The following is a 14,838-nucleotide window of genomic DNA, read 5'->3' as shown; positions in this document are numbered from 1 at the left end:
ACGCTGTCCCCGGACAGTGTGAGGAGATCCCTCTGCAGGATCAATGCATGCAAAGCTCCGGGTCCTGACAACATTCCTGGGCGTGTACTGAGAGACTGTGCAGTGGGACTCACTGATGTCTTCACAGACATTTTTCCCACATGCTTCAAAGATACCACCATCATTCCAGTCCCGAAGAAGTCATCTCCATCCTGCTTCAATGACTACCGTCCAGGCGCACTTACTCCAATTCTCGTGAAGTGCTTTGAACGGCTAGTCATGTACCACATCAAGTCTGCCCCCCCCCCTTCCTGGACCCCTTCCAGTTTGCATATAGATCCAACCGCTCGACCGAAGATGCCATCGCCACTGCCCTCCACCCAGCCCTCACACATTTGGACAAAAAAGACACATATGTCAGGATGCTGTTCATAGACTTTAGTTCAGCATTCAACACAATCATCCCTCAACAGCTCACTCACAAACTGGTCCAGCTGGGGCTCAACACCTCTCTGTGCAACTGGCTGTTGGACTTCCTGACCGGGAGACCTCAGGCAATACGGGTCGGCATTTACACATCCAGCACCATCACACTGAACACTGGGGCCCCCCAAGGATGTGTGCTGAGCCCCCTCCTCTTCACTCTGCTGACCCACGACTGCACACCGTCACACAACTCCAACCTTTTCATTAAGTTTGCGGATGACACGACTGTGGTGGGTCTCATTAGCAACAGAGATGAGACAAACTACAGGAGCGAGGTGAGCCGCCTGGCCGGGTGGTGCAGTGACAACAATCTCTCTCTGAATATGGAGAAGACGAAGGAGATTGTTGTTGACTTCAGGAGAGTACACACTCAGCATGCCCCTCTGACCATCAATGGTGTGACTGTGGAGAGAGTGAGCAGCACCAAGTTCCTGGGTGAGCACATCACAGAGGACCTCTCCTGGACTAACAACACTGTGGCAGTGGCCAAGAAAGCACAGCAGTGTCTCTACTTCCTCCGCAAACTGAGAAGAGCCAGAGCCCCGGCCCCCATCATGTGCACCTTCTACAGAGACACCATCGAGAGCATCCTAACTAGCTGCATCATTGTGTGGTATGGCGCTTGCAACGCATCCTGCCGCAAGTCACGTCAACGCATAGTGAGAGCAGCTGAGAAGATCGTTGGTGTCTCTCTTCCCTCCCTCCAGGACATCTACAGCACCCATCCCACCCGCAAAGCCCTCCGCATTGCAGGTGATCCCACCCACCCGACACACAGCTTCTTCAGTCTGCTGCCAACAGGGAGGAGACTGCGGAGTCTCCAGGTGAGGACCAGCAGACTGAAGGACAGCTTCATACATCAGGCTGTCAGGAAACTGAACTCCCTCCCGTCCCTGCCCCCCCTCCCCTCCCCTCCTTTACCCCATGCAACGCTGAACTTTGATACTACAACCCCCTCCCCAGCTCCCCACATCCCCAGGACCTAATTGTATTTATCTGTATTTGAATGTCTACTGTCAGTGTCTTAAATGTTAACTGTATGCACCAAGGGTCTGAGAGTAACGCAATTTCAATTCTCTGTATGTATGTGCCGTACATGTGGAAGAATTGACAATAAAGCAGACTTGACTTGACTTGACTTGACTTAATCTTGAGTACCTATAGAGTAGTATTGCATCCTTCATATCTCCAAAAAGTCTTTATCATATTTATAAAAGAAAGATACAGCTTTACGATTCTCTCCGAAAAAACCGAGCTCCTGGAGGCGCGCCGTGGGCAGAGCCTAGCACTTGAGCGCCGATCGCCAACAAAACACAGACATTTGATGCCGTTTCACTTACCATCTGCAGTTCTGAATCATGACCGGGATCTTTTATAGTTGGGACCGCTCCATCTTTCAGTATCAAACGATGTGCAAATCCAGCGTCGAACTGGGCCTTTGTTTATAAAACGTTCGTCAACTAACACACTTGAGAAACTCCATTGCTGCCCCGGAAAAACAAACTGCATCCACTGTTACATAACACTGGGTTCTTCGGGAAGCTGAACAAGGTTATCTTTCGCTCACAACCAAAAACACACTTCTTTGGAGACATTCTTCCCGAGCAAGTCCCGTGCAGTGCAGCCGAATGAACCGCGTTGATGGGCGAGCACTTGCTCTCATTCTGGAAGATGCGTGCACGGGCGCGTTCTTCCAGGAGAAATGCCTATATAAGGAGTTCCACCCTCATTTACGTCATGAAGAGCCACGATAGAAAAAAAAAACTCTCCAAAACTTGTACGAACCCGGAAGTAAAATTTTTGGCACAGAAATACTGTTATACATCCAAATTGTTTTTTGAAACTTTGTCCATGCTAAGCATGAGAATCAAACTCTTTAACTCTGAATGCATGAAACAGCATTGTACCCCTCTTTAACGTTGGTCTACCCAACTCTTTGTACTTGACTAAATGAGCATTTGCTGTTAACAGAAAAAGTACAAGAATTAAGGGGGTCATCGGATGCCCATTTACCACAAGTTGATATGATTCTTTAGAGTCTTAATTAAAAGTCTATAATATACTTTGGTTAAAATTTCCTTTTTTAACCTGTCAAAATCAGCTGTGTTTTCAGCAAGTCATTTTAGTCCATGTTGCTTTAATTGATAATGAGCTCTGCTCACCCTGCCACCCTCTTCCATGTGGTGACGAGCAGACTGTAAACTTCAGCAATGAAACTTGCTAACTAGCACGTTTATTAAGGTGATTTGCAAATATTCATAAATAAACCCTTATACTCACTTCTTCTGTAGATGAAGCTGAGTCACAAATGATTCGTGTGAACATACAGGTGCATCTCAAAAAATTTGAATGTTGTGAAAAAGTTAATTTTTTGTAACTTATTTCAAAAAGTGAAACTTTCATATATTTTAGATTCATTGCATGTAAAGTAAAAAAAAAAAAAAGTTTTAAAATATAATATTTGTTTTTTGATGATTAGAGCTTACAGCTCATGAAAGTAAAAAATCTGTATCTCAAAACATTAGAATATTTACATTTGAGTTTCAATTAATGACCATCCCTACAGTATAAATTCCGGGTATCTCTTGTTCTTTGAAGCCACAATAATGGGGAAGAGTGCTGACTTGGCAATGATCCAGAAGGCGAACATTGACGCCCTCCACAAAGAGGGTAAGTCACAGAGGGTCATTACTGAAAGGTGTGGCTGTTTACAGAGTGCTGTTTCAAAGCATATTAAATGCAAAGTTGACTGGAAGGAAGAATTTGGGTAGGAAAAGGTGAACAAGCAACAGGGATGACTGCAAGCTTGAGAATACTGTCAAGCAAAGCTGATTCAAACCCTTGGGAGAGCTTCAGAAGGAGTGGACTGAAGCTGGATTCAGTGCATCAAGAGTCACCACGATCAGACGTCTTCAGGAAGAGGGCTACCAAGCCACTTCTGAACCAGAGACAACGTCAGAAGCGTCTTACCTGGGCTGTGGAGAAAAAGAACTGGACTGTTGCTCAGTGGTCCAAAGTCCTCTTTTCAGATAAAAGTACATTTTGCATTTCATTTGGAAATCAAGGTCCCAGAGTCTGGAGGATGAGTGGAGAGGCACAGAATCCATGTTGCTTGAAGTCCAGTGTCAAGTTTCCACAGTCAGTGATGATGTGGGCTGCTGGTGTCATCTGCTGGTGTTGGTCTACTGTGTTTTCTGAAGTCCACAATCAATGCAGCCATCTACCAGGAAATTTTAGAGCACTTCATGCTTCCTTCTGCTGACAAGCTTTATGAAGATGCTGATTTCATTTTCCAGCAGGACTTGGCACCTGACCACACTGCCAAAGGTACCAAAACTGGTTCAATGACCATGGTGTTACTGTGCTTGATTGGCCAGCAAACACGCCTGACCTGAACCCAATAGAGAATCTATGGGGTATTGTCAAGAGGAAGATGAGAGGCACCAGACCCAACAATGCAGATGACCTGAAGGCCGCTATCAAAGCAACCTGGGCTTCCATTACACCTGAGCAGTGCCACAGGCTGATTGCCTCCATGCCACACCGCATTGATGCAGTAATTCATGCAAAAGGAGGCCCAACCAAGTATTGAGTTCATAGAAATGAACATACTTTTCAGAAGCCTGACATTTGTTTAAAATATCCTTTTTTTATTGATCTTATGTAATATTCAAATTTTCTGAGACACTGAATTTTGGGTTTTCATTATCTATAAGCCATAATCATCAAAATTTCAAGAAATAAAGGCTTGAAATATTTCACTCTATGTGTAATGAATCTATATAATATATGGGTTTCACTTTCTGAAATGAGCGACAAAAAATATTGACCTTTTTCATGATGTTCAAAATTTTTTAGATGTACCTGTAGATGCATTTAGGCAGATTGTGGATCCGTGCATTCCCTTCAAAAACTAAAGTAACGTTAATCCTCGGTGTATTCAGTGGCTTAGATATCGGGAGTAAATGACGACTGTTATGTTCATTATTACAAAACACCTCAATCTATTAATCGGAGACCTTCTTGTCTTCCCCTGCACCGGAGTCGACACAATAGCGGACAGCTCTCAGCTCACTCAGGACGGGCCTTGTCAATCAACTATCGTGGGAGCGGTCTGTGCAGAACTATGTCATTCTGATAGGAATCTCAGAACAGCCTGATTTGAGAAAGGGTATTTTAAGATAGGGATTTTTAAAAAGAAAACACTGGGTGGATTTTTATCATTATAGGGTGGATGTGTACACACTTCCAACACACATTAATGTTCAAACAACATCTAAAATGAATTTTGCATCCGATGACCCCTTTAAATTCAAATTCACTGGCCAATAATATAGAATTAATTGAATTTAAGGTTCCACACCTATACTGAACATTTTCAGGTTGAATGATGCCATCTTGAGGTTGACAAATGATATTGTCTTGTGAAAAACCTATTGGTTCTATTAAAACATATGTTCATAATATTTTATTTAGTAATAGTAATACTTTATTTTATTTTAGTTCAGTTTGTTTATTCACAGGACAGTAAAGAGTGACAGATATTTACTAAAAAGTGAAGTTAAATGGAGTGCAGGTCAGACTCAATCGTATGTCACCCACAACATGCTTTAAGTTGTACTGTGTAAATGTTATTTACTGTAAACTTTGCAAATCAATGCAAAGAAAAACACTGGACTTGTTAGAAACTGACCTCAGAATTGCAGACAAACCAAGTACTACAAGTTGCTGCATTTAACAGGCTGTTTCAATCACCCAGTGCCTGATCTAAAAGCACCTTTTACACATTTTTATCTATTGAAAAGTTTGGGGTTGATATTATTTTTTTAATGTTTTTGAAAAGAGTCTATTATGCTCACCTAGGCTAAAACTAGTAATTACTGTTAACTATTACAATTTAGAATATCAGTTTTCTATTTTAATATATTTAAAGGTATAATTTAGTCATGTGGTGAATTTTCAGAAGCCATATTACTCCAGTCTTAAGTTTGCTTCAGAAATGATTTTGATAGAGTACACAAGAGCACACAAGGTACCTTTAAAAAGCCAGGCAAAAAAGGTTGGATTTTTTTTATTTATACAAGCATTAAATTCAGTAAATTTAATACAACTAGGAGCCTGTGACAAAATATTAAGTTAAATATTTTATCTGACCAGTACTGAACATGTATTACGGCATTATCAGGCTTTCAATAATTTCCTCCAATATCAGAATTTTCAAAAAGCCTTTGTTCCAGCTCTTCAGAATGGCCTTGCTGTAGTATAAAACCCATTAAATACCATCAGCACTAGTAAGGTATTTGATGTCATTTCTTATTTTAAAATCGTCTCTGAAACATTCAGACAGTTTCAGAAAGGAAAGATAGCACAATATTTAGCTATGCTATCTTAGGATAGCTGAATGATCTTTTGCATTTCCTGTAAAAAACAAAAGTTAACCCACTCCTTACCTTGATAATGTCACGAATCCTGACCATGCACTTCCGTTCACTAGCCACCAGAGGTCACTCGTTCACCACATGGACTCATACACAGCTGTTCACAATGATCACGCCCACACCTGAGAACCATCTCGCAATCACCATCACCCAAACACACACTATATAAACCATGGACTTCCTCAGCATCGGGGCCGAGTATTGTTAGCGTATATCACTTGCATAGCGATAGCAACTCTACAGAGCCATTATCATAGTCTTAGTCTTGTCTTGCCTTGTTTATCTTGCCGTGTCTGACCCTGCCTTTGTTTCCTGGATTTACCCCTTTGCCTTGCCGTTTGGACTCTGGTCGCTCCCCGTTTGGATTATTGCTCTCGTCTCTGGATTCTCTCTCTGCCTTGCCCCTTTGGATACTGTTCGCTCATCGTTGACCCACGCTTGCTCCACGGATTGCTCTGTCTTGCCCTTGCCATACCTGTTTGCCCCTGTCTAACCCTGCCTGTTTTCTGACCATGTTTAGTAATAAAGCCTTGCATATGGATCCGCACGTCTCACGTCTCGTCAGCCCCGTAACAGAATACTCGGCCACACAAGGATCCAGCGGCTTTTCCAGAGGACATTGGCCAGGTATGGACACTGCACGACTGTTGTTAACCCTCGAGCAGGGTTTGAGACCGCTCGAGGAATACATACAGGAGTACTTAGACCTCGCCTATTTTTCTGATCTGCCGGACTATGCACTAATAGACTTTTTTTGTGAGGGCATTAATCAGCCGCTCAAATCTCAGTTAATCCGTGAGGGTCCCCGTGCGTCACTCAGTCAATTTATGGACTATGCTTTGCTGTGTGTGGGCTCTTCTTTTACTGTGGGTGTCGCGGAGGAACGCGACACCGCACTCACTCACAAAATGGCGGCAGCAACAGCACCCCTTCACGTCGTCGCTGTCAAGCCAGAGTCTGCTCACGTCATGCCTGCCAAGCCAGAGTCTGCTCACGTCGTCCCTGCCAAGCCAGAGTCTGCTCACGTCGTCCCTGCCAAGCCAGAGTCTGCTCACGTCGTCGCTGTCAAGCCAGAGTCTGCTCACGTCGTCGCTGTCAAGCCAGAGTCTGCTCACGTCGTCGCTGTCAAGCCAGAGTCTGCTCACGTCGTCGCTGTCAAGCCAGAGTCTGCTCACGTCGTCGCTGTCAAGCCAGAGTCTGCTCACGTCGTCGCTGTCAAGCCAGAGTCTGCTCACGTCGTCGCTGTCAAGCCAGAGTCTGCTCACGTCGTCGCTGTCAAGCCAGAGTCTGCTCACGTCGTCGCTGTCAAGCCAGAGTCTGCTCACGTCGTCGCTGTCAAGCCAGAGTCTGCTCACGTCGTCGCTGTCAAGCCAGAGTCACACCACGTCTCCGCTGTCAAGCCAGAGTCACACCACGTCACAGTGCTCCAGCCAGAGTCTGTCACACCCAAGGATTTAAGGTCAGTCCTTCAAGTTCCCTGTCTGATATCCAGTGTGATGGACCCACCACTGATGTCAGTGCGAGTAGCTGGCATTCCCAGGGCCTCAACCCTGTCTGTTACAGAGACTGTTCCCCTGACCTCGGTACTTCCCGTTATGGCTGTTGCCATTTTGAGTGTGTGGGCTGCACACTGTGCTCCTGAGGCCTCTCCTGTCCACGAGTCTGCTCCAGTGCCTCCAGAGGTGGCGGCTTCCGCTGCAGAACCTCCCGAAGTGGTGGCACCCGTCCCTGAACTCGCTGTCTGCCCTGTCACGGCCACGGAGGCCGTTCCTGACCTCATGGTCTGCCCTGTCACGGCCATGGAGGCCGTTCCTGACGTCACTGTCTACCCTATCACGGCCACGGAGGCTGTTCCTGAACTCACGGTCTGCCTTGTCACGGCCACGGAGGCCGTTCCTGACCTCATGGTCTGCCCTGTCATGGCCATGGAGGCCGTTCCTGAACTTACGGTCTGCCCTGTCACGGCCACGGAGGCCGTTCTTGAACTCACTGTCTGCCCTGTCACGGCCATGGAGGCCGTTCCTGAACTCACTGTCTGCCCTGTCACGGCCATGGAGACCGTTCCTGAACTCACTGTCTGCTCTGTCACAGCCATGGAGACAGTTTCTGAACTCACTGTCTGCCCTGTCACGGTCATGAAGGCCGCCCCTGAACTCACTGTCTGTCCTGTCACGGCCAAAGAGGCCGTCTGTGAGCTCACGCCCTGTCCTGTCACGGCCAAGGAGGCCGTCTGTGAACTCACGCCCTGTTCTGTCACGGCCAAAGAGGCCGTCTGTGAGCTCTCGTCTTGTCCTGTCACGGCTAAAGAGGCCGTCTGTGAGCTCACGCCCTGTCCTGTCACGGCTAAAAACGCAATCTATGAATCCTCGTCCTGCCCTGCCACGCCCCCTGAGATCATGAATGCTCTCCCTGTATTGTCTGTCTCTGCTCTCCCTGTGTTGTCTGTCTCTGTTTCCCCCAGATCTCACACTCTGCCATGGTTTCCTGCCCAGTCTGCTTCCTGGCGAGGGTCTTCTGCTCAGGTCTGGTGGTCCTCTGCCCCGCCATGGTGGTCTTCTGCTCGGGTCTGGTGGTCATCTGCTCCGCCGTGGTGGTCTTCTACTCCGGTCTGGTGGGCTCCTGGTCCGTCTACTCCGCCCTGGTGGGCTCTTGCTCGGGTCTGGTGGTCGTCTGCCCCGCCATGGTGGTCGTCTGCTCCGCCGTGGTGGTCTTCTACTCCGGTCTGGTGGTCATCTACTCCGCCCTGGTGGGCTCCTGGTCCGTCTGCTCCGCCCTGGTGGGCTCTTGCTCTGTCCTGGTCTCCGGTTCCGCCTGGGTGTCCTGCTCTGCCGGTTCTGCCTCAGTCCCCGGTCTTCCCACTTCCTCACGGACCTGGCCCTCCATCCCTCCCCCTGTTCCGCCTCCGCTCCACCGCCCTCCTGGACTATATAGGAGCGTCTGGAAGCCGCTCCTTGGGGGGGGCTATGTCACGAATCCTGACCATGCACTTCCGTTCACTAGCCACCAGAGGTCACTCGTTCACCACATGGACTCATACACAGCTGTTCACAATGATCACGCCCACACCTGAGAACCATCTCGCAATCACCATCACCCAAACACACACTATATAAACCATGGACTTCCTCAGCATCGGGGCCGAGTATTGTTAGCGTATATCACTTGCATAGCGATAGCAACTCTACAGAGCCATTATCTTAGTCTTGTCTTGCCTTGTTTATCTTGCCGTGTCTGACCCTGCCTTTGTTTCCTGGATTTACCCCTTTGCCTTGCCGTTTGGACTCTGGTCGCTCCCCGTTTGGATTATTGCTCTCGTCTCTGGATTCTCTCTCTGCCTTGCCCCTTTGGATACTGTTCGCTCATCGTTGACCCACGCTTGCTCCACGGATTGCTCTGTCTTGCCCTTGCCATACCTGTTTGCCCCTGTCTAACCCTGCCTGTTTTCTGACCATGTTTAGTAATAAAGCCTTGCATATGGATCCGCACGTCTCACGTCTCGTCAGCCCCGTAACAGATAAAGCACAAACGAATGTATTTCTCAAACTGCTTTACTGAATCTTCCCCCACAAAAGCTGTTACAGGAATTGCAGCCAGTTTCTAAAAAACAAGACAATTCTGTACATTTTACTGTTTGTCTTATTATTTATTCCTAAAATCACAAAACAGAATACCTTCTCTTTTATCATCCATTTTACAAACTTGTAGTCATATGGTTCATCATCTCCTTTATGTGACAAATCCTGATCTATATTCAACAGACAAGACAGAACAACACTAATCAGATTTAACTTCCCACAAACAATGTCACCTTTGCAAATATTTTTTTTTTATTTAACAAACGTCACTTCAAGCCACTTACTGAGTGCTGTGACATCCACTATCATGAAGTATCCTCCCTCTGGGACCACTGGAGTCATGCCAGTCTGTCTCAACATGGCTGCCATGCGGTCTCTTTTCCCTTCCAGCTCTAGTGCTAGAGAGCTAAAGTAGCAGTCGGGTTTACCCATCAGCTCAAAGTCCCGAAGAAGACCCTGGCCAACAGCCTCCTACTATGCAGTACAACTATGTCACAAACACATCGCCTAGAACAGTGCATTGTGTACAACTATATCATAACACAGACAACACTTGCCTGTAATGGGGTCGGACATGTATAGAGACTGTTCTGCATAACAGTCTGGAGGTGTTTGATCAAGTGTCCAGGCCCGATTGACCAGCCCAGCTGCAAAAAAATAAAATAAAAAACGATTTTATTTAGACAATTTTGGCATTGTTTATCATTATTTCATTTCAAGCTGTTTGCTACTTTTTTCATGAAATACAAAAGGAGAATGTTTTAAGAATCTTAAAGCATCCCTCTACCATACAATGGTGATGTGTCAAGATCAACCTAAAAGATGCTACGATTTACAATGTCAAGCTTCAAAAGAACCGAAAAAAACATAAAAGCGGTTCATATGATTTGTGCACAATATCTTCTTAAGCCAATAGAAACAGAAAACTATTTAGGTTGTTAATTATAGTAAATCTTCCCATTGATTTCCAAACAGAGTGTAACAGTGCCCACATATTCAGCAGTCTTGGTTCCAGAATTATTTGTCCCATTCATTTTCCTATAAGGATTTTAAAAATGTCTTCAATAAAGAGTTGTAATACAACATTACAATCTTTGATTTTAAGCAACAACAAAAAAAAAAAACAACTACAGAAGATTGTGCTCTTAATAGCTTTAATTAGTGTCCTGTCCAAATACCCACACATGTGGTCTTTGCACTTGACTACTTATATGATGTATTTCCTGCATTTGGCACAAGTTGTCACGGAACACTGAGAGAGCGCCGTGGAAAGACGAAGTCTGGGTCCAAGTGCACGTAAGAATCTCTTTAATACGAAACAAAAAGGCCAACAAGGCAAAACAAAACAGATTCAGAAACAGGATACATCAACGGCAACACAGTGCATGTATCCCCAGAGTTCACCAGTAACTACGACTAATACAATAAATAGCAATTAATTCACCCAGACAGAGCAGCGGGAGTGTGGTGTATAAATAGTCCATGACAATGGGGAACAGCTGATAGTGTAATTTGTGACAGGTGTGTGTGATATGCGGTGTGTGGAGTTAGGGGAATGGAGTCCGGGAGGACGGGAGATGGTGACCTCTGGTGGAGAAAGGAAGAACTGCAGGGCCCGGACTCATGACACAAGTGTTCAAGTGGGCATGAAGACCACAGGTGTGTGTGCGTGTGTGTGTGTGTGCGTGTGTGTGTGCGTGCGTGTGTGTGTGTGTGTGTGTGTGCGTGTGTGTGTGCGTGCGTGCGTGCGTGCGTGCGTGTGTGCGTGTGTGCGTGTGTGTGTGTGTGTAGAACTTTTCATTACCTGATGGGACACTCTATATATTGTTGTTAAAATGCAAGTGTTTACAGATATTTATTTTTAGTTTCAATACTTAACATTTTAAAATCAACTTCTAAATGTCTGCTCAGTAGTCCCTATAACAAATGACATAATTTAAATTGTGGTGCTTTTCAATTTAAATTTATTGTGGTGCTTTTTTGATAAAAAAAGCATTTGTAAATGTTGTACACAAATAAATATACTTATCTTTGCACCAATAACACGTGCAACACTTTTTTTTACAACCAAATTATTTGTCAAATCTAATTGTTATTCATATTTAACATGCATTGGAAAGGTTTCCGTGACCTCGGCAAAAAGTTTTACGATTTATTTCCAAACATGATGCATGCATTAACCCTTGAATACAGCTGACTTTTTTTTTGTATTCACATAGTAATTTGAATTGTACCACATTTGCAATGCATATATAGCAGGGCTCCAGACTAACTTTTGAGAGCAGTGGCACCGGAAGCAGATTTGGTAGCGCTTGGGGTGGTGTGTGGGTGGTATTAAAAATAAAGATAATTAAATCATAAAATTATTATAGTTTTGCATTAATAAGTGTAGTTACTAGTAATATTACACATTTACTTCTTGGTAATGCACATGTGACAGTAAAGCACTGAGCTTGAGTTAGGAAGCACAACATGTTTTATACTTTTAAAATACTTTTATTAACAACAGTAACGTGCAAAATGTAAGTTTTATATAGAAAATTAACATATTCTACTCTTATTAAATGTACCATTATTCTTCTGTAGTATTATATGGAACTGACCAACAACTTCAGTGATTATAAAAGGAGCTCTCTTGCTTTGTGTGATTCAGTCAGAAAAGATTGTTTTTCAAGGCACTTTGTGACTTTTCTTACTTCATACACACAAAAAGAGCAAACGTTTACAAAATTTGTTTTCTTGATGATTTAAAATTTTATAAGAGTGATTTTATCATTTCAAAATGTAAAGTAAAAAGTAGAAATGAATGACTAATAAGCCTATAAGTGCTCATCTACTGGTTATAGTGGTAATTTGATGTCCCCCTTTTTTAATTTTACAAATGTGTTTGTTTACCACAAAGTATATTTTAGTCATCCCTTTAAAAAAACATTTTAATCGTATGCTTTTTAGAGTTTTAAAGTGCTGTAAATAGTTGTGTGAAATATTTAAATGTGCTTGAATTTCTCTCTCAAAAGGTTGTACAAACCCTGAAATGCATAATGTAATGAAATTCAACTATTTCTGCCACAACACCATGGTTATAGTTAACGTTACTTCTGGTTATATGTCAGCGCTTTTTGACCTATTTATAACAGATTTCTGTGCAGAATTTGAATGCTTCTCATTAGAGCTCACGGCAACCTTATTCATTCTGCAGCGATTTCAAGTGCTTCTCACTGGATCTCAGAGCACTCTACAGTAACACAAAATCAACACTGCTTCCTGAGTAAACCTGTTCTGAGCTCAGAGAAGTTTGTTTGCGCTGTGCTGATTTGAGCTGATAAACAGCTCAAACGAGTAGTGACTAGCTTCACTAGCTTTTGTTTCGCTTGCTGTTTGATGTTTCTCATATGCAATAGAAATAGCAGCGCTTATAAGGTGGGGCAATGTGGTGGTTGTGCTAGTGCAATTGCTTACAAAATTTACTCGCACCGGCAGAAAAATCGGACACAAAACAGTCTGAAGCCCTGTATAGGAAATGACAAAAAACTGTGCTGAAAATTCTAGAAAACTGTTCTTATCCTGTAAGTCCCCACTCTTTTGTGCCCTAAGGTAGAAATTTTCCTAACAGTAGGGAAAACTCAAGTGTATACTTTACATTTTGGACAACCATTGTTTTTTATTATTAGGGCCCAAGCCAGTAAGGCGCAGGGACCTCTTGTTTTTCTAAGGATTATTATTATTATTATTATTTTTATTATATTATTATTATAATATTTATTATATATATTATTATACTTTTTTTTCGACTATCCGGGGGTTTTTGGGGGCCTTAACGTGCCCAAAAACTCTTGAAAATTGGCACACGTTGGAACCCGCGGCCATTAGGATGACAAACGATTGCCACCAAACTTGGTGAACATAATCTCAAGATATTGGGGACGCTAAATTGCGAAGATATTTTTGATATCTCGAACGGTTTGCCCAGGGCAAGGCGATGAAGTTATGGTGAAAAATGAGACCCAGGAAATGCCTAATAACGTCCACATACATTGTCAGATTTTGATTAAACTTCAGTGGTTTGTTCGTTGTATGATGCCGATCGGATAGATGTGACTTTTATGACTTTTATTTACATTTATGCATTTAGCAGACGCTTTTATCCAAAGCGACTTACATTGCATTCAAGTTACAGTTTTTACATTTTATCAGCTCTTGCTTTCCCTGGGAATTGAGCCCATGGCCTTGGCGTTCCTAGCGCCATGCTCTACTATTTGAGCTACATGAAAGCTTTTATGATCCTCACTTTAGATGCTGGTGAAAAAACCACCAGGCTAAAGCATTCAAAGTGGAAACTTCTGTCGTGGCTCAATAATCTAGGAATGGGATGGTGGAAGGAGCAGAAGAACCAGAAGAACAGAGATCAGGCTACTGATCTACTGGTGCGCCTGAGGGAACCGATTTACCTAATCTCTTAGTTAAACCAAAAATTTTCATCACTCACTTGCATGTTGTTCCAAACCTTTAAGACTTTTATTCATCTTTGAAACATAAATGTAGATCTTTTTAATGAAATCTGAGAAATCCCCCCCCCATTTCACAGATAATGCAACTACCACTTTCAAGTCTTAAGGCCATTGCACACTGAGTCCGAATTTTTCGTCCGAAATTTTCGCACGTTGAAAAATAAATACGACCTCACGTTTTGTCAATCACGTTTGCACACTGCCTCCGAAATTTTCGTCCGTCAAAAAAAAATTCGGATCGGGTTCGATTTTTTGCGTTTTTCGCATCCATATAAAGCATTTTGAGATGCTTTGAGAAGGTGTTTTGACAATTCAGAGCCACCGTACAAGCGAAAGCCAAAATCCAAAATGGTGTCAGACAAATTAATACACTTCGTCTTGCAGCACAGAGCACTTTATGACAAACAAATTGCGGAATACAAAGATACAGAATATAAAGAACTGCTGTAGCCTATATTTTTATGCCTGGCGCGCACCTTTCCAATGCCGCAGTTCGGTGTGTGTGTGTGTGTGTCTGTGGGTGTATCCATACCTCAGACAGTCTCTGTTCAGGATAAATTGGTTCACGGAAATTGGTGGTGGTCTTTTTAATATGTGGATTCAGTATCGATAGCAAAGTATCAAACTGAGGCATTGACATCCTGAAATAAACTTTGAATCTCTCGGGATAATCCCGCAGCTCTTTGATAAGGAGGTGGAACTCTCCTTCCTCTCTGCGCAATCTAAGGATTGGATGGACCCAATATTTCCTTTTTCTTTTTCTTTTTTTAAAAAGAGAGAGGACAACAAAATCATCCTCACTGCTTGAAGACATTTTGTATAGTTTTGCGAATTTTTTCGCAACGGATTAAT

General features: G+C 43.6%; 1 protein-coding gene across 1 annotated transcript in view; it reads right to left on the bottom strand.

Annotated features, from left to right (window-relative positions):
* Positions 1-5,520: 5,520 nt before the first annotated feature.
* Positions 5,521-14,838, bottom strand: part of LOC306879096 (kynurenine--oxoglutarate transaminase 3-like) — a 29,298-nt gene continuing 19,980 nt past the window's right edge. Inside the window, exons 7-11 of the mRNA XM_079431804.1 lie at positions 10,036-10,125; positions 9,763-9,949; positions 9,575-9,648; positions 9,416-9,500; positions 5,521-5,753 (exon numbers count right to left, since the gene is read on the bottom strand). Coding sequence (XP_079287930.1) covers positions 5,707-5,753; positions 9,416-9,500; positions 9,575-9,648; positions 9,763-9,949; positions 10,036-10,125 — 483 coding nt within the window. The 3' untranslated portion in view covers positions 5,521-5,706. The remainder of the gene's footprint in view (positions 5,754-9,415; positions 9,501-9,574; positions 9,649-9,762; positions 9,950-10,035; positions 10,126-14,838) is intronic.

Source organism: Barbus barbus, assembly GCF_936440315.1.
Source record: "Barbus barbus genome assembly, chromosome: 13".
Taxonomy (NCBI): domain Eukaryota; kingdom Metazoa; phylum Chordata; class Actinopteri; order Cypriniformes; family Cyprinidae; genus Barbus; species Barbus barbus.
The sequence above is the reverse complement of the archived record's forward strand: the minus strand, read 5'-3'. Positions and strand labels throughout refer to the sequence as shown.